The sequence below is a fragment of the Neoarius graeffei genome, chromosome 17 (assembly GCF_027579695.1).
Source record: "Neoarius graeffei isolate fNeoGra1 chromosome 17, fNeoGra1.pri, whole genome shotgun sequence".
NCBI lineage: Eukaryota > Metazoa > Chordata > Actinopteri > Siluriformes > Ariidae > Neoarius > Neoarius graeffei.
In genome coordinates, this window is record NC_083585.1 from 26,725,242 (window position 1) to 26,752,639 (window position 27,398).

Genomic DNA, 27,398 nt, shown 5'->3' on the forward strand with positions numbered 1-27,398 from the left:
TTATAATTTAAGTTTGCCATCTATCCCATTAACGGAATTGAGAAAGGGTGTGGGTTAAAATTTTGACTGCAGCCAGCTGTTAGAGGGCCCTAGAGATATTTTGGCTTCACTTTTGCATCCCTACGTATGCAGTCATTGAGTTGGAGTGTGTTTTTGCAGATAAACACTAGGTGACATCCAAGTCAAAACAAGCCCATTAGTTGCTATGAACAGTTTCATTTTGAGTTCCTGTTGTGTTATGTGAAGGCCCTAGTACTGGTGTATGAAAGGAGCACAGTGTCGGCATTTATTTATACACACTATACATCAAGATTCTCTTTAATCAGAATGGTCTGTACAAGATAAAAGTCATTTTAGCTGAATTCATATGACACATGAACAGGTCTCTCAGGTCAGCTTCTTAGTCTGCTTTGTTTCTGGGCATCGAGGCCACCAGGAGCCAGTAACAGGAAAATCCAGTGCCTGAACAGAACAGAAGCAGACAGATGAGATTTAGTAATAATACACTAAAAGAGTTGCAGACTGGATTCAGATTTGAATAATGATTCCTTATCCTACCAATGATAGTGAGGGTCATGGTTATGCGGTAGAGTATCATATCAGTGCTCCCCCCTTTGATGTGGACCGGCAAACCATTGTCCGCCTGAAAGAAAAAACAACAACAAAAAACATGATTGGTTAAATGCATTGTAGTCATGTTTCTTCTTCTGGCTGACATCAAATACACTATTTACTTGTATCCTGGATTGAGCTCAAAACTGGAAAGAGCTCTAGACAAGTGTAGAGTTTATCAGGTGAGGAAAACCTGTTTCCTAGCAACATGCTGCTCACCTGGAAAAGCTTCTGCTTCTCTGGAACCCTGTTCTTCATCTGCCTGGCTGTTGTATTGAAGGCCCTGGTGGCCACTCGTTGAAGGCTCTGCAGAAATTTCACACAAAGTATTTTCATTTATATTACATATATGGGATATTGTAATCAAGCACGGTGTAGTGGTTAGCACCATCGCCTCACAGCAAGAAGGTTCTGGGTTCGAGCCCAGTGGCCGACAAGGGCCTTTCTGTGTGGAGTTTGCATGTTCTCCCTGTGTGTGTATGGGTTTCCTCCGGGTGCTCCGGTTTCCCCTACAGTCCAAAGACATGCAGGTTAGACTAATTGGTGGCTCTAAATTGACCGTAGGTGTGAATGGTTGTTTGTCTTGATGACCTGGCGATTTGCCCAGGGTGTACCTGGGATAGGTACCTGGAGCCTATCAGCTGGGATAGGCTCCAGCTCGCCTGCGACCCTGCACAGGATAAGCAGTTATGGATAATCAACATGGGAAGATTACACCTGTTAGCCCTTCAGGCCTGTTATAAGCCAGAATGAGACATTTGGTCCCAATGATTATGGGTGGAAAACTCCCCCAAGCAAATGAAATATGTTAACCTATTTGTTAGGTTAACATAATACACTATATGGGCAAAAATATGTGGACACCTAACCAGGGGTTAAATTGGGATTGGTTATGTGGGGGGCTCTGCCTCGTACCTGCCCCTGCCCCCGCCGCCCTGCCCCAATATACTTTTTGGAAAATAACCCTCTAATTTGATAACCATATCATATTGCACAGAGATATACACCTTATCTCTGTGTTGTAGGCCTATGTGTGTCTTGTAGTGCCCCCCTACACATTATGGCAGTTTGAATGTAGATTGGTTGGCCAATGTAACAGATTGTACAGGTTGTTGTACATTGGTTTGAAGGAAATGATTAGTGGGGGGTCTGGGGGTCCTCCCCCAGAAGTTTTTTATTATCATACATGTTATTTGCTGAATTCTGGTGCATTTTAATAAGTTGTTAGCTGACTTTACAGAGGTAGGTTGAGCAATATCATGTTAAATCTTGTCACATGCCTACAGGTGAAAAATGTGAAGGAGAAATGTTCAGTGAGAAAATTTGAAGGCTTGCACAATCTTAAACCAAAACAGTTGATTTATTTTGGAGGATAAATGTTAAATATGCCAAAACACTGTCAGTCAAATTGTCAATCAAATATATTCATGCAGTGAATGCAACCAAATACAAACAACACTATAACATTGGAAGCATTTATTATTATTGTTATTATTATGTATTCAGGGCGGCACGGTGGTGTAGTGGTTAGCGCTGTCGCCTCACAGCAAGAAGGTCCTGGGTTCGAGCCCCGGGGCCGGCGAGGGCCTTTCTGTGTGGAGTTTGCATGTTCTCCCCGTGTCCGCGTGGGTTTCCTCCGGGTGCTCCGGTTTCCCCCACAGTCCAAAGACATGCAGGTTAGGTTAACTGGTGACTCTAAATTGACCGTAGGTGTGAGTGTGAATGGTTGTCTGTGTCTATGTGTCAGCCCTGTGATGACCTGGCGACTTGTCCAGGGTGTACCCCGCCTTTCGCCCGTAGTCAGCTGGGATAGGCTCCAGCTTGCCTGCGACCCTGTAGAAGGATAAAGCGGCTAGAGATAATGAGATGAGATGAGATTATGTATTCAATTATTTATTTGGCATGTGGTGCTTTTTGTATTGTCTAGAACATACATAAGATGAGCATATTATAGCAGCAAAATAGAAGCACAATCATTTGAATGCAGCAAAAGGTTTAACATTAAATTAAATATTAACAATAAATAATAAAACACTAATAATATTAACAATACAGTGAACATAATCATTATGATATTTTTTATTATTAAAAACAAAATATCAAATAATACTGAAGAGGGGAAAAATAATACTGATCTAAATATGTTTTTTTATTTTTAGACAGTATGTGTTTTGCTAAGCACATACTGTCTAAAAATAAAAACACAACATATTTAGATCAGTATTATTTTTCCCCTCTTCAGTATTATTTGATATTTTGTTTTTAATAATAAAAAATATCATAATGATTATGTTCGTATGCAGGTAAAAGGGGAGACGGTGTATGGAGAAAATTATAAACAAGTCACAACGCTGAAACACAAGCCCAAAAACCCGCAAACCACGACTTCTGATTTTTTTTTAAAGCGAGCTCACAAAAAAAGAAACCCCAAAGTCGCTTATAAAAAGCGGAATTGGCAACCCACGCAGTGTTCCAGAAACCAGAATCTCTGATCGCAAGTTCTGTTCTAAATAGCTTTGACAGGTCGTCTTGTTATCAGGAAAACTATGATCTATCTCATAAAAGTCATGGGTTTATTGATTAATAAAACGATATTTAATTATTCAGAACTGAAAATCGTGAAAAGGGTTTGTTGCTTTTGATGTGTGCGTGATCATATGCCATCCGCTCCAAGCTTATGTGCCGGGGCTCAGCCCCAGACAGCCCCGGCCCAATTTAACCCCTGCACCTAACCATCACACCCATATGTGGTTCTGTCCCAAACTGTTGCTATAAAGTCGGAACTGCACAATTGTCTAATTGTGGAAATAATTCATGGCCATTGGATTAAACATGGATCTGTTTAATTTGGTTTAATTGTGAATGAGGGTTCAAGTAGCTTTTGTGTGTGTCATGATTGAAAGGGAAGAATTTAAAGTTTTCTGGATGTTAAGATGTTTGGAGAAAGCATAATCTGACTGTATGTTAAGTAAAAGGCTTGGAAATACGTATGCCTGCAATCTGTGTTTGATTCTGTTGCGGATGCGGTACACTAATGGTGTTTATTAGAGACGACACAATCCTGCTTTTTCTTTACCAATACTACTGAGATTAAAACCTTGATTATCATCCAATACCCATCGAGACTCATCTGACAGTTTTTTTCCTTTAAAAATCGACATCAAAGTTTTAAAATGATTCTTTAACTGAAGCAATTCACTTAAAAATAGAGAAAAAAACCTAAAAGCATAACTTATAGAAAAACGTTCAAAAAAATGAAAATGGAATTCAGAACACTGGCAACACTATGCAGCGACAGACAGAAATCACTACTCAGTTAGTTCAACAGCAGCACTCAGCATCTCTTCCACCTAGAGCAATACCAATATTTGATGGCGACCCTCTCTAGTATGGATCTTTTATCATGGCATTTGAACAGGGGGTTGAAAGAAAAGTCACTAATCTCCAAGACTGCTTGTACTATCTAGAGCAGTACATCAGGGGGCAGCCGAGAGAATTGATCAGAAGCTGCTATCACATGCCAAATGATCAAGGCTATGATAGACGCAAGTCGGGGCTTGATCAACCCCGGCTGGGTCGCCTGGGTGAGGGTGTATGATGTTGCGAGACCTGAAACACCCGAGGACCCCAGGATACATCACTGAGGATGCGTCCCAGTGCATCCATGAGGTGTTTCTAGCTTAATCAAGGCTATGATAGAGCCAAGTATTTATTAAAGGAACACTTTGGCCAGGGGTCACCAAACTTTTTTCTCTGGGGGCCACATTGTCATTCCTGACTGTGATGGGGGGCCGGGGTCAGGTCAGCTATATAACAGAATTGTATGACCCAGACAAATATGACCACCAGCAGGCCTCATTGTGTAGTAGAGATTACTAGCCTGGCACAGCCATCCACACTACTATATCAACACTTGATTCCTGGCACATATTTGTTTATCTTTACTAGTGGTTTGCAAAAGTAGTAATCGAGTCTTCACACTTTGTTTTAATTTGAAATACCACTGATATTCCATTTATTTATTTTCTAATAAAAATAACATCAAAGCTGTCAAGGTAAGAAACATCTGCCTAGTTGAGGTGATTGACACTGGCAAAGGTGAGTGGAAAATTATAAATTGTAGGTAGGCCTGTTGATATTATTAATAATATTAATAATAATTGTGTGCAGCACTTAATAAAGGTCAAATAAATAGGCCTAGAAAATAAATACATTTAAAAAAACAGTGAAATTATAATAATATGAGCAATAGATCACAGCAGTTGTGCTGTGTCCTGCATGTCATTGCTCTCATCCATGGCCAAAGCAAAAAACTCGCATTCTGATGCTCTCTCATTCAGCTGGTCATACACGTTGTCCCCCAAATCTTCGGTTCGCCTGGTCATAGTAGGTGCGGAGAGACTCACCGCGTTGAGCACATCCTTCTTGTCGGGACACACCTCCTCGGCCACAGCAAGCATGCATACTTTAACAAAGTCCCCATCAGTAAACGGCTTTCCATGGGTAGCTAGTAGGTGAGCTATCTTATAGCTAGCTCGGACAGCAGCCTGGTTGATCTGGGTTTGGCGAAGGAATACATTCTGTTGTGCAGCCAGTCCGCAGTTCATCCTCCGAATCCTGTCTTCTCTTGTTTGCCCTCACAAACTAGCATACTCTTTATGGCGGGTTTCGTAGTGACGACGCAGATTATATTCTTTGAAAACCGACACACTTTCTTTACATACAGTACAAGACAAATTGCATGGTCCTTACACTGAACAAAAAAATAATCAGTGGTCCACTGTTCTTTAAAAACTCTGCACTCTCTGTCAACTTTTCGCTGAGCGCTAGCCATTTTGCTGTCCTGAACACTGATAGTTCTCTGCGCATGCGCTGCCTGTCACTGCTTGATCGCAAGCATATGACGAAAATTCGGAAAATATGAATAGTTCATTTTATAACTAAATATCAATTTTAATTGATAAAATCAACAAAATACAAGATGCAGAGATGTTATTATTTGCCAAAAAGCAATTTAAAAAAATAGGCCATGACCACTTTTGGGGATTGCCTCATAGGGCCGGTTCAAGTGGTGGGGGGCAGAGGGGCTGGGGAGCCGGTCAAAGGGGGGTGGCGGGCCAGAGTCGGCCCGTGGGCCGGAGTTTGATGACCCCTGACTTTGGCAATGAAATGAAGATTGGAGCAGCTTACATGGAAAAGGCCTTAAGTTGGCCTTCAGTAAAAGCAGAGGATGTTGGCTCTCTTCAAACATATATTTGTTGCTTTTGAAAGGATGCTGCAATATGATGAAAAGTTTACAGTACATGGCAGAGATGAATGTACCATCAAACCTGAAACAGCTTGTGATGAAACTTCCATATAAATTAAGAGAAAGATGTAGAGCAGCTGCTTGTGACCTACAGGAGCGACGTGGAAGCAGAGTTTTGTTCTCTGATTTGATTAATTTTCTAGAACAGAACAAAATTCTCTCTGATCCTGTTTTTGGTAACATACAAGACCTGCAGACTGCTACATCGAAAGTCAAGTTTATTTGTATAGCGCTTTTAACAATAAACATTGTTACAAAGCAGCTTTACAGAATTTGAACGACTTAAAATATGAGCCAATTTTATCCCTAATCTATCCCCAATGAGCAAGCCTGTGGCGACGGTGGCAAGGAAAAACTCCCTCAGACGACATGAGGAAGAAACCTCGAGAGGAACCAGACTCAAAAGGGAACCCATCCTCATTTGGGCAACAACAGACAACATGACTAGAACATTAACAGTCCTAACATAAAGTCAACCTCGTTGATGCTATAAACCCCACACCGACGGAAACCCGAGGGCAAAACCGTTCACGACAACCGCAGTCCCAAAGTCAGCAAGTCAACTGCAGTCCCCAGCCACAAAAGCACCACTGCAAGAGTCCAGAGCGTCCTCCAGGTGTGACCCCCAACTGTCCACATGGGGCCGCCAACAGGAGCGATGCGATGAGACTCCAACCAGACACAGGGCACCAGGATGGATCAGGCAGGTCCGAAGAGCAGAAGAGGTCAGCATCTCGATCCCAGGACCGACATGTAACTCAAAGGAAAGGCTCTTATAAAATTTTCAACCAGAAATAAAAATCCTGCAACTGTGGCAGCTGTTAGCACTTCAGCAGATATAAAGTCTACAGAAACACTGATCTCCCATGCCTTTTCTATATCAAAAAGCAAGACTACATCATGTTGCATATGTAAAGAGGATCACACAATAGAAGATTGTGTACAACTTAAGAGCAAGATGCATCATGAGAGACTTGATCTTTTAAGGCAGAGTGGTGTTTGTTTTGGTTGTCTAAAACCAGGTCATGTTAGCAAGAGTTGCAAAAATCATTTAACATGTAATGTATGCAACTCCAAGCATCCCACAATGATTCACATTCAGAACATCTGAACAGCCAAACAACGCTGTTGTCCCTCAGCAGACCTGTGCTCGTACTGGGACCGGTAAACAGGAATGTGTTCTTTTAATTGTACCTGTGCAAGTAAAAGCTAAGAATGGAAATAAAATTTTGACAACTTGCGCTTTCCTGGATCCAGGAAGCTCGGCTACCTTTTGTACAGAACACCTGCTGAGACAGCTGAACATGGACAGCATCCAGGTGCATATTTTTCTGCAAACTATGGAACAAGCACATACTGTAAAGACTCATGTTCTGAGTCTGACTGGACTGGAAGTAGCTGGTTATGATGACAACAGGTTTTTAGACTTACCTGAGGTTCATACACAGCAAGCCATGCCAGTTACAAGACACAACATTATAACAGAAAAAGATCTCAGAAAATGGCCTTATCTGGAAAAGATTTAAAGTTCCCAAGCTTAATGCTGGAGTGAATTTGTTGGCATAAATGCCCCAAAGCTTTTGGAACCTTGGGAAATTATCCACAGCTGCAATGATACAGCTATGCTGTTCGAACCCTACTGGGATGGGTAGTGAACGGCCCACTTAGAGGAAGTGGAAGTGATACAGGGAAGGATGGCTGCCCTACTGTCACTGTCAATAGGATCTCCATTGATAAAGTGGAACAACTGTTGATTACACAATACAATCAAGACTTCAATGAAAAGTCATGTGAGGACACTTTAATGTCAAGGGAGGATATGAGATTTCTCCAGATTATGGAAAAAGCAACTTGTCTTGAAAACAACCACTACTGTGTTGATTTACCCTTTAAAGTGCATATCACAGGTAAATTCAGGAGCAAGATCAATGTAATTTTCCTATTTTATATTAAACTTTGGTCAAATATCTGTCACATTTTGCATTTTGTGCAATTTTTTTACCTTGCACAATAGCAGAAAAATTCAGTTGAAATCAAGCCGTTTGAGGCGAATTGGTCCGCCTCTGAAAAAACTTGACATTTGGATTTCCCGGCAAACATTGATTTTCGTGACGTCACGTGCGGGACGCCCCCTTCTGAATCCTACGTCAGCGCTGGTTTGTTTATGAGAAAACGACCTGGTGGTTTTCTGCAAATTTCTTTAATGTTATCACGTAATTATTAAAATGGTTAACAGACGTATCGTAGGAGGGTGTAGCAACACCAATCTTGATGGGATTAGTACTCATCGTTTTCCAAAAGACCCGACAATGAGAGAGAAATGGGAGCGCTTCGTGCGAGGCACCCAGAAAAATTGGCTACATGCTACAGACTACAGCATTATTTGAGGTGCTCACTTCACAAGGCCTGACGACTTTGAGAACTATTTGCAGTGGGAAATGGGCTTCGCGAGGCAACTTGATCTGAAAAAAGACATAGTTCCATCTGTCAGAATGCCCAAAGCAACACTGTCCATCTGTGTCAGCGTCACCAAAGGAGCCAGCCGTGTTCGTCTCCCCTGACAGAAGGCGAAGTGCCGCATCCACTGAGGCCCTCGAAGCCGAGGACCAAGCAGAGCCGAGAAAAAGACCAAGAAAATCGGCAATTCACAAGTTGAAGAAATAATTCTGACATCTCATTATATTACTTCACCTTTGGATGAAGAACATTGTGCTCAGGTGACAATTCCATATTTCAATGCAAAATCGCTAGCTGCTAAACTTGGTCTACACAGGCTGTGCACTGAAACCGTGCAAGCTCTCGCAGCCTGCTGGCGGTTCCGCAGGTGACGTCATGAATCTGGCTCCAGACTCCCTTGGGATTTTTCCAGACGCGCTTTATTTTATTTTTTTCTGCTGTAGACAGATGGCCTTGTGCAAAATTACCCTTCTGGATGAGTGTGTAAAGGGACATACTTTCATATATAAAAAAAATGAAATTGGTCCAGGATATGCACTTTAAGGTTGACAAAGTCATAATGCCAAACAATCGGTGCATTGCTGAATGTGTCATGAGCTTGAAAAGAAAGTTTCAGAGAAACAAGGAATATCATCAGGAGTATGTTTACTTCCTGAATGATGTTATTAAAAATGGTTATGCGGAGCAGTTGTCTCAACAACAACTGAATGGCACTGAAGGAAAAATCTGGTACATTCCACATCACGGGGTGTATCATCCTAAGAAGAAAACATTTAAGAGTTGTGTTCGATTGTGGAACAAGTTACAAAAGCACTTCCTTGAACAGCCAGCTGTTACAGGGTCCTGATCTCACAAATTCTCTTTTTGGTGGTGTTCTGAGATTTAGACAGGAATCAGTTGCTATAATGGCCGACATTCAAGCCGTGTTTCACCAAGTGAAAGTATCTCAGAAACATGTTGACTTTCTTCAATTTGTGGTGGCATAATGGAGATGTGACACAATCTCTGGTGGACTTCAGAATGAAGGTTCATATTTTTGGAGCAAAATAGTCACCGAGCTGTGCCAGTTATGCGTTAAAGAGAGTTTCTGATGACAACACGGCTGATTACAGTGACAAAGTGTTACAGACCATCAAGCAAAACTTCTATGTAGATGATTGTTTAAAGTCTGTGTCCTCAGAACAAGAAGCTTTGCAGATGGTACAAGATCTCACTTCTGCATGTGCAAAGGGAGGCTTTTGGCTCTCAAAGTGGATAAGCAATAGTCGAGCAGTTATAGCAAGCATCCCTGAAGAAGATCGTTCTAAAGCATCCAAAGAGCTCAATTTGGATAAAGACAACTTACCTGTGGAAAGAACTCTTGGGTTGCACTGGTGTGTGGAATCGGACATGTTTATATTCAAGATTGCACTTGAAAGTCGTCCATGTACATGCCATGGAATCTTGTCAGTGGTTAATTCTATCTATGATCTTCTTGGATTCTTGTCACCATTCACACTGCCTCCCAAGCTGATACTACAAGAGCTGTGCAAAAGAAAGGTTGGTTGGGATGATAAAATATCACAAACCTTTTTACAGAAATGGGCACATTGGCTGACAAATCTTCATAAATTGTCACTGCTAAAGGTGGAACGATGTATCAAGCCAAAGGACTTTGGACAAGTAAACAATGCACAGCTGCATCACTTCTCAGATGCTAGTGAATATGTTTATGGCACTGTTTCTTATCTGAGATTGGAAAGCATCTCTAAAGACGTAAACATTGCTTTCATGGTTGGAAAGTCCAGAGTTGCTTCCATGAAACAAACCACAATACCCAGGCTTGAACTTACAGCTGCTGTATTAGCTGTCAGAGTGGATAAGATGATTAAGAAGGCGCTTCAACTGGAATTGGCTCAGACGGGTTTTTTTGGACCGATAACATAACTGTGCTTAATTACATTTTAAGTGAAACAAAGAGATTCCACACATTTTGTAGCAAACAGAGTGGCTGTTATACGCGAAGCTACAGAGGTGGCCCAATGGAGATACATAGGATCTAAACAGAACCCTGCTGATGAGGCCTCAAGAGGACTGTCAGCTGATGACCTTTTAAAATGTGAGCGATGGCTCAAAGGATCCAAGTTTCTGTTGATTGATGAAAAGAATTGGTCAAAACAGGAGGTGAACAAACCTGCTGTCACCTTGGATGACCCTGAGGTCAAACGAGACATCATAGCTAATGCTTGTGCTGTTGAGGATACATCCAATGCTACAAACAAGCTTCTCAACTATTTTTCAGATTGGGAAAAACTGAAAACTTCAGTTGCTTGGCTTTTGAAGTTTGAAGATCTGCTTCAAGAGCTAAGAAAACAAGGTAAATCAACTCATGAGCATTCATGCAATAAGAATAAAAGGCAGCAGAACCGCAAAGCAAAGGTTCAACCATTGACCTGGGATGATTTACACAATGCAGAATTGGCAATTGTTCGCCTCTGTCAACAGCAAAGATTTCAAAAGGAAATCTCTTTCTTGGAGAAAGGAACATCATTTGTGCAGACCAACAGTGACATCTATAGGTTGGATCCCGTACTCCAAGATGGGCTGTTAAGAGTAGGAGGTCGCTTGAGGAAGGCATCCATGCCTGAGGCAATGAAACATCCCGTAATTCTGTCTAAGGATCAACCCATATTTAAACTTATTTTACAACACATTCATAAGCAATTGGGTCATGCTGGACGTAATCACATGATATCTGCTCTTCGAAAAACCTATTGGATTTATAATTTTTATTTTTACCTATTTTAATTTCCCTGAGGGAACCCGCCCAAAGGGATCAATAAAATTCTATCTAATCTAATCTAATGGATTACAAATGCAAACTCAGCCTGCAGAAAAATCATTGCTGACTGTGTTATCTGCCGTTGTCTTCAGGGGAGGGTTGAAGAACAAAAAAAAAATGTCTGACCTTCCTTCCAGTTCAAAGAATCTTGCCAGACTTGCCACCATTTACTAATGTAGGGGTGGATTATTCTGGACCTATTGAAATTAAGAGAGGTCGTAACCTGGTCAAATGATATGGAGTGGTCTTTACAAGCATGACTAGTCGAGCAGTACATCTTGAAGTAGCCCACTCACTTACTACAGATTCATGTATAAATGCCATTCGATGGTTTGTGTCAACGTGGACAAGTCTCCAACCTCAGGTCAGACAATGGTACAAATTTTGTTGGAGCAGAAAGAGAGCTGAGGGAAGCTCCCAGAAATTTGGATCATAGCAAAATACAAAGTGCTTTAGCAAAAAGAGGAATAGAATGGATATTTAACTCCCCTGCTGGATCTCATTACGGTAGAGCATGGGAGCGGATCATTCGCCTCTTAAGGAAGGTGTTGTATTCCATCCTCAAACAGCAAATTGTGGATGATGAGAGTTTTTGTACTGGTCTCTGTGAGGTTGAAGCCATTCTTAATAGTCACCCAATCACTAAACTGTCTGACCCTAATGATCTGGAAACACTTACACCAAATCACATTCTGCTGTTGAAGGCCAAACCACTTCTTCCTCCTGGATTTTTTAATGAAAATGACTTGTACATTAAATGGAGATGGAGACAGGTCCAGTACCTGTCAGATTTATTTTGGAAACGGTGGGTAAGGGAGTATCTTCCACTGCTTCAAGAGAGACAAAAATGGACAGTCACGAAGGGACTTCTCTGTTAATGACATTGTTATTATCATGGACCCCTCTGCTCCACGAAGTTCATGGCTGATGGGCAAAGTGATCAAAACCTTTCCAGACAGGAGAGGTATTGTCCGGTCAGTTCAGCTTAAAACCAAGGCAGGCTTTCTGGAGAGACCTGACACAAAGCTCTGCCTGTTGCTGGAGGCATGTAATTAAGGACTGGTATTAAAGACTAAATATGAACATTGACTTCTGACCAATGAAGAAAGATTTGCACATGCACCTTTTTGGCTGCTTTTGAAATGTATGTAATTATGTAATTGTAAGTGCACACCAACACAATTATGGGGCCGGTGTGTAGGAGCCATTCTTCATTTATTCAGTGGTTCCCAAAGTGGGGGGGCGCAGAGCCATTGCAGGGGGGGCGCGGAGCACGGATGGAATGAATGAATGAATGAATGAATGACACTGCTAGCATAACATGGAGAAGTTTTTGGCAGGGGGCGCGGGGCTCCCACATAAACGCAAATCAGAGGATGAAGCATCGCCAAATGTGCTTCCAAGGCAAAGACAAGAAAATATGATGACGCATATCTTGTCTTTGGCTTCACCTGTACAACGGTGGGTAATGAGGAGAGACCGCAGTGTGTTGTCTGTCTTAAAGTGCTAGCTTGTGACAGCTTGAAGCCGAACAAGCTAAGATGCCACTTGGAGACAAAACATCCAGAGCACAAAGACAAGCCAGTTGAGTTTTTCAGACAAAAACTCGTAAACTGCTGTGCTCAACAGTCCCTATTTACTAAAGCTGCATCCATGCCGGCAAATGCTCAACTCGCCTCATATAAAGTTGCCTACCGAGTGGCATAGTGTAAAAAGCCGCACACAATAGCGGAGGAATTAGTACTTCCCTGTGCTATGGACATGGTATCAACTATGCTTGATGACACTGCAGCCAGCAAACTAAGGGCTATTCCTCTGTCCAACAACACCATCGGCAGGTGCATTTATGACGTCAAAGGACATAGAGGAGCAGCTTAATGACAAAGTGCGTGACAGCCGCTTTTCTCTTCAGATGGATGAAGCCACTGACAGTAACAAAGACTGTTTATTAATTACTTATGTCAGATTCATAGATGGAGATGACATGAGGGAGGAATTGCTTCTCTGCAAAAAAGTTACTGGCAGAGCCACAGCAGAAGAACTGTTTAAAATCATTGACTCTTACTTGAAAGAGGCCAACCTGAAATGGGAGGACTGTGTGGGGATCTGCACTGACGGGGCGCAGGCTATGGCTGGGAAACGGGCAGGGCTGCAAGCGCTCATCAAGCGCATCTCCCCCAATGTGCAGTGGATGCACTGCATGATACAACGCGAAGCACTGGCATCTAAACAGCTGAGTCCCAAGCTGAATGATGTAATAACCAACGTTATTGCCACCATCAACTACATCAAAACACGACCTGTCAAAGCCCGGATTTTTTCGGCACTGTGCGAGGAAATGGGCTCCGACCACACAGCTGTTCTGTTTCACAGCGAGTCCCAATGGCTGTCATGTGAGAAGGTGCTGTCCAGGGTCTTGGAACTGCGAGATGAAATCCGCATCTTTTTGAAGGAAGAATCACAAATCATAAAATCACATCATTCACCAGAAAATTTGAGATGTGGCTGCAGCGAGTGAAGGTTGGAAATGTGGACTCATTTGAGAACCTGAAATCATTCATTGAAGACAACAAACTGCAGAACACAGTGATCCCATGCATGAAAGCACACATCTCTGCCCTTCAGAACCATTTCCAGAAATATTTCCTGATGCAGGATCCCAAAGAATACGACTGGATCCGTGACCCCTTCAGTGCAACACCACCTGCCGACTCCAGCACATCAGAGGAGGAACAGTTCATTGATGTCACCTCTGATTCAACAATGAGGCTGCAGTTTCAGTCAAAGACACTGGCTGCATTTTGCACTGGAGTGGAGAAAGATTACCCACTGCGAGGTAAGAGAACCCTGGCCATACTTCTTCCTTTTGCCACATCCTACCTATGTGAGAGAGGTTTTTCTGCTGTGGCCTCAAGCAAGACAAAATACAGATCAAAGCTGGACATTGAAAATGAACTCAGAGTGGCAATCTCAAAACTGCAGCCCAGATTTGAGAAGATCTGCAGCATGAAGCAGGCCCACACCAGTCACTGAAAAGATGCGAGGATTAAAAGTGTCATTTTTGCACAACAAATCTTTAGGTTTTTGTTTTTTTCTTCTCAGGGAGTTGGTTATGTTTTAAAACCCATTTTTGCAGAGAGGCAATGTTTTTTAAAACTGCATTGATAACAATGTTGAATATTAAAAAACGAAACCTGTTACACAGTTAAGGTGCTTGAAAACATTCTCATTATCTCTAGCCACTTTATCCTTCTACAGGGTCGCAGGCAAGCTGGAGCCTATCCCTGCTGACTATGGGCGAAAGGCGGGGTACACCCTGGACAAGTCGCCAGGTCATCACAGGGCTGACACATAGACACAGACAACCGTTCACACACACACATTCACACCTACGGTCAATTTAGAGTCACCAGTTAACCTAACCTGCATGTCTTTGGACTGTGGGGGAAACCGGAGCACCCAGAGGAAACCCACGTGGACACAGGGAGAACATGCAAACTCCGCACAGAAAGGCCCTCGCCGGCCACGGGGCTCAAACCCGGACCTTCTTGTTGTGAAGCGATAGCGCTAACCACTACACCACCGTGCCGCCTGCTTGAAAACAGTTATACTTAAAATAATTATATTGCGACCTGTAGTTTATGGCAGTTTATTTTTATTTGTTCAAAAAAGGTTGAGGTTTGTATTAATAAACTGCAGTGGAGTCTGAAAACAAAATATGTGTATGTGTGTCCTGTTTATCTTTTTTTTCTCTCTCTTTTTGTCTGGGGGGGGGGTGCAAAAATTTTCTTATCTACCAAAGGGGGGCCCAGCAGAGAAAGTTTGGGAACCACTGATTTATGTTTTGTGCAAGTACCTTATTTTGACCACAATGGTGTAGTATAATTCTGTTTCTGTTTAATTGGTAACCACCCAGTAACCTCCCAGCAGCAGGTGTATGAAATAAGGTGTAAATCAGTGTGAGTTGAATGGTGGTGTGGTGGAGCACAACAGTTCTGACCGACATCCAGATGAAAGCCAGTTTATGTTAAGTTCCAGTCAACATCAACTTTCATGGTAACGTTCTGTTTTTGTAACTATCTTTTTTTTTTGTTGTTGTTGCAATAAATGGCAACCTCGCCCAAAAGAACAATCTCGCCCAGTACTTTGTTTTATCTGGAATCGAGTAAAGCTCAATCCTCAAGCCAACATTGTGACTAATTAAGTTTCCTTTTGGATAGTTACAACACCCTCAAATTAAATAACTTCCCAGCCACAGAATGGTCTGTTTTTGTTTTGTTTTTTTGAGATATTGCATTGATATCACAATGACCAAATTTCAGACGGAACTACAGTGGTGCCTGAAAGTTTGTGAACCCTTTAGAATTTTCTATATTTCTGCATAAATATGACCTAAAAGAACATCAGATTTTCACACAAGTCCTAAAAGTAGATAAAGAGAACCCAGTTAAACAAATGAGACAAAAATATTATACTTGATCATTTATTTATTGAGGAAAATGATCCAATCTTACATATCTGTGAGTGGCAAAAGTATGTGAACCTCTAGGATTAGCAGTTAATTTGAAGGTGAAATTAGAGTCAGGTGTTTTCAATCAATGGGATGACAATCAGGTGTGAGTGGGCACCCTGTTTTATTTAAAGAACAGGGATCTATCAAAGTCTGATCTTCACAACACGTTTGTGGAAGTGTATCATAGTACGAACAAAGGAGATTTCTGAGGACCTCAGAAAAAATGTTGTTGATGCTCATCAGGCTGGAAAAGGTTACAAAAACCATCTCTAAAGAGTTTGGACTCCACCAATCCACAGTCAGACAGATTGTGTACAAATGGAGGAAATTCAAGACCATTGTTACCCTCCCCAGGAGTGGTCGACCAACAAAGATCACTCCAACAGCAAGGCTTGTAATAGTCAGCGAGGTCACAAAGGACCCCAGGGTAACTTCTAAGCAACTGAAGGCCTCTCTCACATTGACTAATGTTAATGTTCTTGAGTCCACCATCAGGAGAACACTGAACAACAATGGTGTGCATGGCAGGGTTGCAAGGAGAAAGCCACTGCTCTCCAAAAAGAACATTGCTGCTCGTCTGCAGTTTGTTAAGATCACGTGGACAAGCCAGAAGGCTATTGGAAAAATGTTTTGTGGATGGATGAGACCAAAAGAGAACTTTTTGGTTTAAATGAGAAGCATTATGTTTGGAGAAAGGAAAACACTGCATTCCAGCAGAAGAACCTTATCCCATCTGTGAAACATGGTGGTGGTAATATCATGCTTTGGGCCTGTTTTGCTGCATCTGGGCCAGGACGGTTTGTCATCATTGATGGAACAATGAATTCTGAATTATACCAGTGAATTCTAAAGGAAAATGTCAGGACATCTGTCCATGAACTGAATCTTAAGAGAAGGTGGGTCATGCAGCAAGACAACGACCCTAAGCACACAAGTCATTCTACCAAAGAATGGTTAAAGAAAAATAAAGTTAATGTTTTGGAATGGCCAAGTCAAAGTCCTGACCTTAATCCAATGGAAATGTTGTGGAAAGACCTGAAGCGAGCAGTTCATGTGAGGAAATCCACCAACATCCCAAAGTTGAAGCTGTTCTGCATGGAGGAATGGGCTAAAATTCCTCCAAGCTGGTGTGCAGGACTGATCAACAGTTACCGGAAACGTTTAGTTGCAGTTATTGCTGCACAAGAGGGTCACACCAGATACTGAAAGCAAAGGTTCACATACTTTTGCCACTCATTTTCCTCAATAAATAAATGACCAAGTATAATATTTTTGTCTCATTTGTTTAACTGGGTTCTCTTTATCCACTTTAAGGACTTGTGTGAAAATCTGATGATGTTTTAGGTCATATTTATGCAGAAATATAGAAAATTCGAAAGGGTTTACAAACTTTCAAGCACCAGTGCACATTTCACTGTTTTTAAAGACAGAAAGCTGTGTACTGAAGCTGAGTTGTGGAGACAAGCGGTTTTGTATTGTTTTTTTTTTAATTTTTCAATATCCTGGAGAATAATCACCATATCATCTGTTGCAAATAGTTTCATTGTTCCCCCCCCCCCCCCCCCCCATTCTTGAGCAATACCATACCAGCTGCACAACCCATGGTTTTTTGATTTACTATGATTCCCTACTTTAATGGACTATATAAAGCAGAATACATTTTGCATTGTTTATCCATGATCGATATACAGTGAGCGGAAGTAAGTATTCCGACACGTTTTTATTTAATATACTTGCAAGGCATATATCGCTCTCAAATTATAATGTACTTATAAAAATGTATTCATGTACAAATATTCATGTTTCAAAGACAAAATTAATAGTTAGATAAATACGTGTGTGTGTACACTCACCATCCAATTTAATTGGAACATACCTGCTCATTTATGCAGTTATACACTCGTTCAATCATGTGGCATGAGCACAATGCATAAAATCATGCAGCTACAGGCTCACCCTAACTGGACAGTTGAAGACCAGGCTAATCTTTAACTGTCCAACTTGGGTGAGTCTGTGTCCATTAGAGCCCTGCACTCCTGCGGGAGTCCCGCGGGACCCGCCGCAAAGCAGTGCGGCGCGGGACAAATTTTGAAAGCTCATTGCAGGCGCGGGCGGGACCGGAAGTGCACGTATGCGGACGGGAGCGGGAGTGCACATATGCAGCGCGGGTGGGAGCAGTGATAAGCTGCAGTCCCACTAACTAAAAACGTGTTTGAAATAAAATTTATAAATTATTAATTTATGTCTATCATATATAATTTGTGCTGGATATTTTATTTGGCATTAATAAAAACATTTTAAGATGCCTAAATTTGCAGAGAGAGTCAGATTGCCAGATTGAGTGAGGAATGGCATCTTAAATTTGCCATTGATCACCCTAACAGGAAATCCTAGTAACTCTAATGACTCGCTGTTCACACCCAGCTAGCAAGAGAACCATGAGTGAAGTGATTTACTGCTTGAGTTAGTCTACAACTCTAATCAGAGAGACAGGTTACACAGTGACGGTAGGCTTGACTCAATGCTATCCCAGAAATTCTTCCTGTAATATGCAAATTTGGCTGTCCAATCAGAGGCGGACAAATTTGCATATTACAGGAAGGATTTCTGGGATAGCATTGAGTCAAGCCTACCATTCACTGTGTAACCTGTCTCTCTGATTAGAATTGTTCACTCATGGTTCTCTTGCTAGCTCTGCTTTGCAATAAAAAAAAAAATTGGTACAAAGCAAGCCCATTCACTTTTTTATGCTGATCAGAGAATTACAATGGTTTCTCATGTGACAAAAATGTGCAATTCGCTATTAAATATTTTAATCGCTTGACAGCACTAATTATTATTATTAGAGACACTACATGCTGAATTCAGAAACAAGGTAAATAATAACAAACGTGAATGTGAGCTGTAGATATTTATGCTCAAATCCGCTCAAAGTAGGGGGCAGGGCACCATCACACTGTGTCAAGACAAGAACTTTCCTGAGAAATAACGCGAACGTCTGCATCATGCGGGATTTGCGGGCGGGAGCGGGACTGAAAATCATAATTCTTTGTGGGCGCGAGCGGGAGCGGGACTGAAAATCATAATTCTTTGTGGGCACGGGCGGGAGCGGGACTGAAAATCATAATTCTTTGCGGGCGGGAGTGGGACTGCACAATGCGGGCGCGGGCGGGAGCGGGACTGAAAAATCCGACCCGCGCAGACCTCTAGTGTCCATGACAGAAATGGAACCTGATGTGGTCTTCTGCTGTTGTAGCCCATCCGCCTCAAGGTTTGACGTGTTATGCATTCTGAGATGATTTTCTGCTCACCACAGTTGTAAAGAGTGATTATCCAGTCAGGTTCATAAGTATTTCGACAGTGACACAATTTTTTCATTTTGTCATTGTCCAAATACTTGTGAACCTGACTGTATAAGTTAGTATAACCTTCCTAGCAGCTCAAATCAATTTGGCCATTTTCCTCTGATCTCTCTTTTCAACAAGGCGTTTCCACCCACAGAGCTTTCGCTCACTCAGCGTTTGTTGATTTTCGTACCATTGTGTAAAAATCCCACAAGATCAGTAGTTCCTGAAATGCTTAAACCAGCCCATCTGATATCAACAACCATGCCACATCAAAGTCGCAGATATATTTTTCTTCATTCTGATGTTTGACGTGAACTTTAACTGAAGCTCTTGGCCTGCATCTGTATGAAATTTATTTATTTTATTTTTTTTGCACTGAGCTGCTGCCATATGATTTGCTGATTACAACCTCAAATCAGAAAAAGTTGGGATAGTATGTTGAAATTAAAATGGAAAACAATGATAATCTTTGATCTATATTGCACTCAAAGCAATATAAAAGCACATTATGATATAGCCCATGTGGTTATATCAGTTATAGATGAATGACTATTCTTGATACAGCGCCGTCTGAGGGATTGGAGATCATGGGTGTTCAGCTTAGGCTTGAGCCCTTGCCCTTTACACACCAAAATTCCTCCAGATTCCTTGAATAGTTTAATGATGATATGCACCGTAGAGGGTGAAATATCCAAATCCTTTTGTATCTGTCTTTGAGGAACATTGTTTTTAAACATTCCAATAATTTTCTCATGTAATTGTTGACAAACTGGAGATCCTTGGCCCATCATTGCTCCTCAAAGACCAGGTCTTTCCTGAAGACTGATTTTGTACCAAATCATGAATACAATCACCTGTTATCACCTGTTTCAAATCACATCATTATTTAATTGTTTTATCTTATTACTAGCCTTTAATTGCCCAGGTAACAACTTTTTTTTGGGATGTGTTGCAGTCCTGAAACACAGGAATGGATGAATATGAACAAATGTAATGAAGTTGACCAACAAAACATGAAATATCTTGGGTTCTGTCTGCAATGAAATACAAGCCAAAGTCAATTTCAAAATCACTGCTTTCTGTTTTTATTTGTATTCTCCATCCCATCCCAACTTTGTCTGATGTGGAGTTGTACACACTTCATCCACTTTACTAGGAACACTTTATTTATTTATTTATTTATTTATTTTAATCTCGTCAGCCAATCATGTGGCAGCAGCACAATGCATAAAATCATGCAGATACAGTTCAAGAGCTTTAATATTCACATCAAACATCAGAATGAAGAAAAAGTGTGATCTCTGGGACTTTACCCATAGCATGGATGTTTGCACAATCAGGTTCCACTTCTGTCAGCCAAGACCAAAAATCTGAGGCAAGGTTTCATGTTTTGTGAATTCTGAGATGCTTTTCTGCTCACCATGGTTGTTAAGGGCGGCACAGTGGTGCAGTGGTTAGCACTGTCACCTCACAGCAAGAAGGTTCCGTGTTTGAACCTCACAGCTGACTCTGTGTGGAGTTTGCATGTTCTCCCCATATCCGCATGTGTTTCCTCTGGGTGCTCCGGTTTCCCCCACAGTTCAAAGACATCCAGATGTCTCTTGTACAAGCCAGTGTATACTTCGCACTGCTCCCAAACGAGGAGGGTTGTGTCAGGAAAGGCATCCGGTGTAAAACCTATGCTAAATCAAATATGTAGAACAGGTCCCTAACGGGAGCAGCCGAAAGAAGAAGAAGACTGTTGTAAGGAGTGATTATATTAGTTGCTATATCCTTCCTGGCACCTCAAACCAGTCAGGCTTGAGTTTCCCAAAAGCCTCATAGCACAAAGGTCATCGTTAAATCTGGGCTGCCAACTCTCACGCAATGAGCGTGAGACACACGCATTTGATTGTCTTCACACGCTCACACGCCATACCTCCAATTTCTCACGCTAGAAAAAAATCTAGTTTATATATCTAATCTAGGCTACCCATTGCGTCGCGCCAACCGCTTGTGATCAATCAATTACGCCTTACGCACGGCTAAACAGGCAGAGAGGTGTTCCCTTCTGTACACACTCCCCTATGGTAGGTGGTGCATCTAATGATGCTGCACTCGCCGGAAGTTGGATAATTGCCTACCGTCAATTTAGAGGAAGAGGAGAGAGAAGAAGGTATCCGAGTTGAAGACGGGTGTCTCAGACAGGTTTGTACATATGCACGCCAATGTGTGGCGTTACTGGCGTAATTATGAACTTATATAAAGTTTCTGAATCGTTTTAGTCTATAAGCGTTGTGAGAATATTTAATGCCATATCGAGAGCTGTGTACTAGGCATGCCAAATCATTATAGGCCTACCGCCGTGCCACAGCCTCTCTCTTCCCCAACAAGCAGCACGGGAGAGCACCTCCTTAGCACACGTTTATTAAGGCGCATTTTTAGTTTGTTTACTGTATGTTATCATACTTTATAACTTTATTTGAAGCCATACTGGAAATGTTGTAAAATAAAGCAAGTAAGAGATAATATTACAAATGCAAGAAGAGCCATTAGCCACCATACCTATTGTTTATTTACAGGGTATTTATTTTTAATTATTTATGATGTATGTAATTGCTCATCTCATCTCATCTCATTATCTCTAGCCGCTTTATCCTTCTACAGGGTCGCAGGCAAGCTGAAGCCTATCCCAGCTGACTACGGGCGAAAGGCGGGGTACACCCTGGACAAGTCGCCAGGTCATCACAGGGCTGACACATAGACACAGACAACCATTCACACTCACATTCACACCTACGGTCAATTTAGAGTCACCAGTTAACCTAACCTGCATGTCTTTGAACTGTGGGGGAAACCGGAGCACCCGGAGGAAACCCACACGGACACGGGGAGAACATGCAAACTCCACACAGAAAGGCCCTCGCCGGCCCCGGGGCTCGAACCCAGGACCTTCTTGCTGTGAGGCGACAGCGCTAACCACTACACCACCGTGCCACCCGTAATTGCTCAGTTAAAGTAAATAAAGCATGGTCACCTGTAATATCAAAGAACTTGAACTTGTGAATAATTAAAAAAAAAGACAGGGTTTCAAAGAGGGCAAGACAGGTAGAGAATATTTGTCAGATAACAGGCCCTGACGAATGCTCTGTTACTAATAAGAAACATAGATAAGAAATAAATTAATAAGAAATATATTAATATAGCTTATTTAAGTATGACCAAAATTTTTAAGCCCAACTTTGTGTGCACATTCCCACCTATGGCCAAGGTTCAGCTTTTTGTGTTTCAATACTGTTCAAACTTAATCATTTTAATGTTTCTTGTAGCACATGCACATTTTGCTTACTGTTTAAGCATTTTATTTGTTCTTTTGCTGTTGATATTTTTCCCCATGCCAATCTTCTGCTGAACCCAGTGGTGGGGAAAGCCCTTAAATGCATAATGAATAGTCAGTGAGGGACAATCTTATTTTTTGCAACAGTTATTTAAAACTTAACATTTAGTTTCAATTCAGAAGGTGTTTAGGTTTAGCTGATGAAATATTTTCAAACATGAACTTGCCTTTAAATCTGAAACACAGGTCTATAGGGCTACAGGAACATTGGCAGTCATCTGTAGTTTTCTAGTGTGGGGGCTTTTAAGCCAAAACTTGATGCTTTTGTTGGCCACAAGCTGAAGGCCTGGCAAGTCAGGGTGTGTAAGAATGTAGGTATGGCACAGCAGGCCACTCCAAAAATCCACCAGAATGCAGGAACATCTACTAAATCCAAAATCTCAACCCCCCCCCCCCCCCCCATTGTCCATCTCCAGCTGGACGACCCACAAACAAAACACCAGAATGCAGGGGGACAAGTGAATATCAAACCGAATACAAAATTCCCACTTACTGCATGGTGTGCGGAAAAATTTTGCCGTCGACCCTCCCCCCCAAAAAAATCTCACTCCAAGGAATTTCGAAAAGTTGGCAGCCCTGGTTAAATGGTAGAGCGAGCAGCATAATGAACACTCTCACTCCTAGTTAAGATGCTCTTAGCGTTAAGAGGCTTTTGGGAAACCCACCCCTGGCCATTTTTCTCTGACCTCTCAATTCAACAAAATGTTTCCACCAACAGAACTGTTGCTCCCTTAATGTCGCCCACCACCACCACATACACACACCCCATTCTGTGTAAGCTCTAGACCAGCCTTTCTCAACCGGGGTGCCGTCAAAAAATTATATATTCTAACATTGAAATAAATAAAATGAACTAGACTGCATTTCCGCAGAGAAAATGCAAAGTGTGCTTTCTGAGTTGTAGCAGAACAGCTATCATGCTAAAAGCTAGCATGCCAACATGCTAACAACTAGCATGCTAACAGTTAGCATACTAACATGCTAACAGTTAGCATGCTAACATGCTAAAAGCTAGCATGTTAACATGTTAATGCTAACATGCTAATAGATAACTTGCTAATAGATAACATGCTAATAGCTAGCATTCTAACATGCTAATGATTAACATGCTATTTGTTAAAATTCTAACACTTTAAGGCTAATATGCTGACAGCTATCATGCTAACAGCTAACAGGCTAACGTTAATGGCTAGTATGTTAACTTTTAGCATGCTAACACGCTGAGGGTGACATGCTAACAGCTAACATGCTAACAGTTAGCATGCTAACATGCTCAGGCGAACTTGCTAACAGCAAACATGAGAACTCTGCATGCTACAATGCTAATCCTAACGTTAACAGCTCTCATGATAACATGCTAAAGGTGAACATGCTAACAACTCGCAAGCTAACAGCAGGCATGATATCGTAATTGGTAACATGCTAACAGCTAGCATGGTAACACGTGAATGCTTATATGCTAATTGCTATCATGTGTGCATGTAAGTATTTTTAATAAAGTGGCCATTGATTTGAAGTTGTCAAAGTTTCAAATGAGCAGATCCTTCCCAAATGCATCATCACCTATGGGGGAAGAGAGGAATGACTCAGTCAAGCTTCCATTGATTAGCGGCAAAATGGAGAAAAAATGGACGGATGAAAGGCAAGACAAAGACGAGTGCGGGTCAGAACCGATATCATGTGTGTGATGGGTGATTTGGCCTGAGGTGCCATATGAAGTTTGGTGGATGTGTGGTGAAGTGTTACTGAGCAAAACTCCATTCATTTGAATGGGGCCAAAAATCAATGGAAGCCTATAGAGGTAAAAAGAGATGCGTGAAAACCAAGGAAAAGACGAGTGCAGGTCTCAGATGAGGGGATGGATCTGTGCGGGGACTTGACCTGAGGCATCAAATGAAGTTTCTTGAAGTTTGGTCACTTGGTTAAAAAAAATCGATGGAGAGTGAAAGTTTTTCTCCTGAAACACCATTCATTGGAGGAAAAATGGATGAGCAAAAAGAAAGGAAAAATATGAGTGCAGGTCAGAACTGATTGCATGTATGTGTCGGGGGAGTTGGCCTGAAGTATCACATGAGGTTTGGTGCACCTGCGATGGAGCGTGTCCGAATGGGACGATTTGATTTATGAGCCCTATTCATTCTCATCTCATCTCTCATCTCATTATCTCTAGCTGCTTTATCCTTCTACAGGGTCGCAGGCAAGCTGGAGCCTATCCCAGCTGACTACGGGCGAAAGGCGGGGTACACCCTGGACAAGTTGCCAGGTCATCACAGGGCTCCTATTCATTCTCTATGGAAAAAAAAACAAAAGAAAAATGAGAACAAGAGAACGGGCACATTGATCCAAAAGCTGTATACAAGCATACTACACCACTTTGGGCCAGATGTCTCAGGCGCTGTCCACATGGCAAAGGATTCAGGTGAATCTGATAAAATTGTTTATCGTTTCGGCCTGGCGTCCACACGGCACCAGCGTTTTGGGTGGCCCAAAACGATATTTTTTGAGAATGGGTTCCAGAGTGGAAAAATCTGGCAACGGCGCCGTTGTGAAGTCGTCTGGATGAGTAGAACGGATTTGTTTACGATGATGTCACAACCACATGACTAGAACAAGCAGCACTCTCGCTGTTTTGTATGAACCACTGCATTGCATTCACTTTTGTATACAGCTTTTCTTTTAAATAAACAAGTAACTGAACCATTTCTTGAATTTCTTTTTTTTTTATTGGATAAGACTGCTTTTCAAAATGTTCACACACAATATAAAAAGTTATATAAATTATATAAAAATGCTTTTGAAAATGTTCACACACAATAAGAAAATTAAGTTATATAAAACTATGCACACTAATAAAACTAATTTGTCCACACAGAAGGCACGATTTCCTCAAGTAGTCGCAGCCATCTTCTTCTTGTTGTGTGTTTGTTCCTGAGAACACCTGCTCACGCCGGGTAGAAGAAGGGGTTTATGCGCATGCGTCCTACTTCTATTGTTCTTGTGTCTCCGATGGGGCCGTCTTACAGCGCACGTAGAGGTGTGGCATGTGTATTGCATCGTTTTCAGCAAGCGTTGCCATATGTACCTGATATTTTACTGATCCGTTGCCCATGTGGACGCGATATTTTTAAAAAAAATCTCGTTGCCATTGTCGTGTGGATGTAGCCTCAGAGTTGAAACGGTGTCTCTATCTCGAATGCCCTAGGAGGAGTAGTGGATCCAAAAAACATGTCGGAATAAGGCAGAATAAGTAAACTTAAGAAGAACAACAGCAGTCTTCGGTTGCTGTGTGCTTGAGCAAGCACACTAATTAAAATTCCAAAAAAATGATAGTTACACTAATACAGATCAGCGCTGCCTCATACATCATCAAAATTTGTCTCACGGCCCCGTTTCCCATGTCACAACGTCACTGCCGGGGTGCAGCGTATGGTCAGCGTGACTGCGTATATTTTATATGGGGGTGCCTTGAGAATTTGCATACTTCTGAAGGGTGCCGTGACTGAAAAAAGGTTGAGAAACGCTGCTCTAGACAATGCTGTGTATGAAAATTCCAGAAGAGTTTCTGAAATACACAAACCAGCTCTTCTGGTATCAAAGTCAAGAGATCACACTTTTTCCATATTCTCATGTTTGATGTAAATATTAGCAAAGCTCTTGAGCTGCCACATGATTGGCTGATTTAGAAAACTGCATGAGCCTGTAGGTGTTCCTAATAAAGTGGACAGTGAGTGTATATTAAATAACAACCAAAAAAAAAACCCTCTCACATGTCTGAAACTGTAAATGCCCTGATATTCCATTCCATTCTGTGCTTTAACATGGTGTTTCATATCAACAACAAAACTCGTCTTTGTTCCTCTTTTTGCACTGTTCTTACATACAGCTCTTGATCTTTAAAGGGTTTAAACACGCGATATGCTGTTATTAATCACGTTTAAAGATGATAAAAATCCAGATGAGATAGGTAGAAAAGTGGCCCTTTTTCACCAAAACGAGACGTCAATTCGAAACGGGCTCTTGTTCAGTTTTTAGCAAGAAGTGCACTGTGAGTCTAGTGACCTGTTTGCTACACATTAATCTCACACACACACACACACACACACACACACACACAGAGAGACAGAGAGTGGTGTTATGGTGTCCAAGGTCATATGCACAAGTGAAAATAGATTCGGATGAGTTGTTAGCCAATTGGGACTGTGCAACATGTTCACAGACCAATCAGAGCACGGTTTACTGATAGGGGTGGGGCTGAGAAGCTCACGACGTCCATAACGTATGTGTGTCTCCGCATGTACACAGACTAAAGCAGGAGTGTGTGTCAGTGACACTGAAGTGACCTCTTTTTTTCTACTATTTGAGAATAATAATGTACAATCTACAGCGAATCGGGGAATACATGGGATGCACATTTAGATTATGAAAAGGTCTTTCGTATATTTTCTGAGAGAACAGGTTAAAAAATCGAGACATTAAATTGTCTGATTTAAGGTTTTCTTTCACAGACTGTTGTGACAACTTCATCAAGCAGTTTCCTCACTATCAGTTAACAAAAGATATTTCTGGCCAACAGATTTCTTCTGTAGCAGCTGCTGAATGGTTTTTAAGTAACACAATGACATTTCTGAAGATTAATCTGACTGAAAAGAATGAAACATGACTGACTCCAAGACCTACGTGGTTGTACTCTTCTTGAGAAAGACACAAGGAATAGAGAGGTCAAGTTGTTATTGGGCTCTTTACATGAACATGTTCCATGCGAGAAAACTATTTAACTTTTTTCCTGAACCTTTTACAGAACAAATACAGTTTTGTAGCCAAGAACAAGATAGTGAGAAAAGAAAGCAAAAGTAATTACCAGTAAATGTCTCATGTCCGCCTGTTCTCTAGAAACGTCCTACTGCTTGTCTAGCGTGAGGCCATACAAGGACACGCGCACACACACAAACCAGAGAGCTCTTGAC

At 41.7% G+C, this 27,398-nt stretch overlaps 1 protein-coding gene across 1 annotated transcript; it reads right to left on the reverse strand.

Annotated features, from left to right (window-relative positions):
* Positions 1 to 302: 302 nt before the first annotated feature.
* On the reverse strand, positions 303 to 27,398 carry LOC132864647 (cytochrome c oxidase subunit 7A2, mitochondrial). The gene is made up of 4 exons (XM_060898060.1): positions 27,293 to 27,398; positions 832 to 918; positions 559 to 643; positions 303 to 462 (listed from the first exon to the last, which is right to left on the reverse strand). Exons 1-4 carry the CDS (start codon positions 27,305 to 27,307, stop codon positions 401 to 403), a joined length of 249 nt encoding a protein of 82 aa, XP_060754043.1. The 5' UTR covers positions 27,308 to 27,398; the 3' UTR covers positions 303 to 400.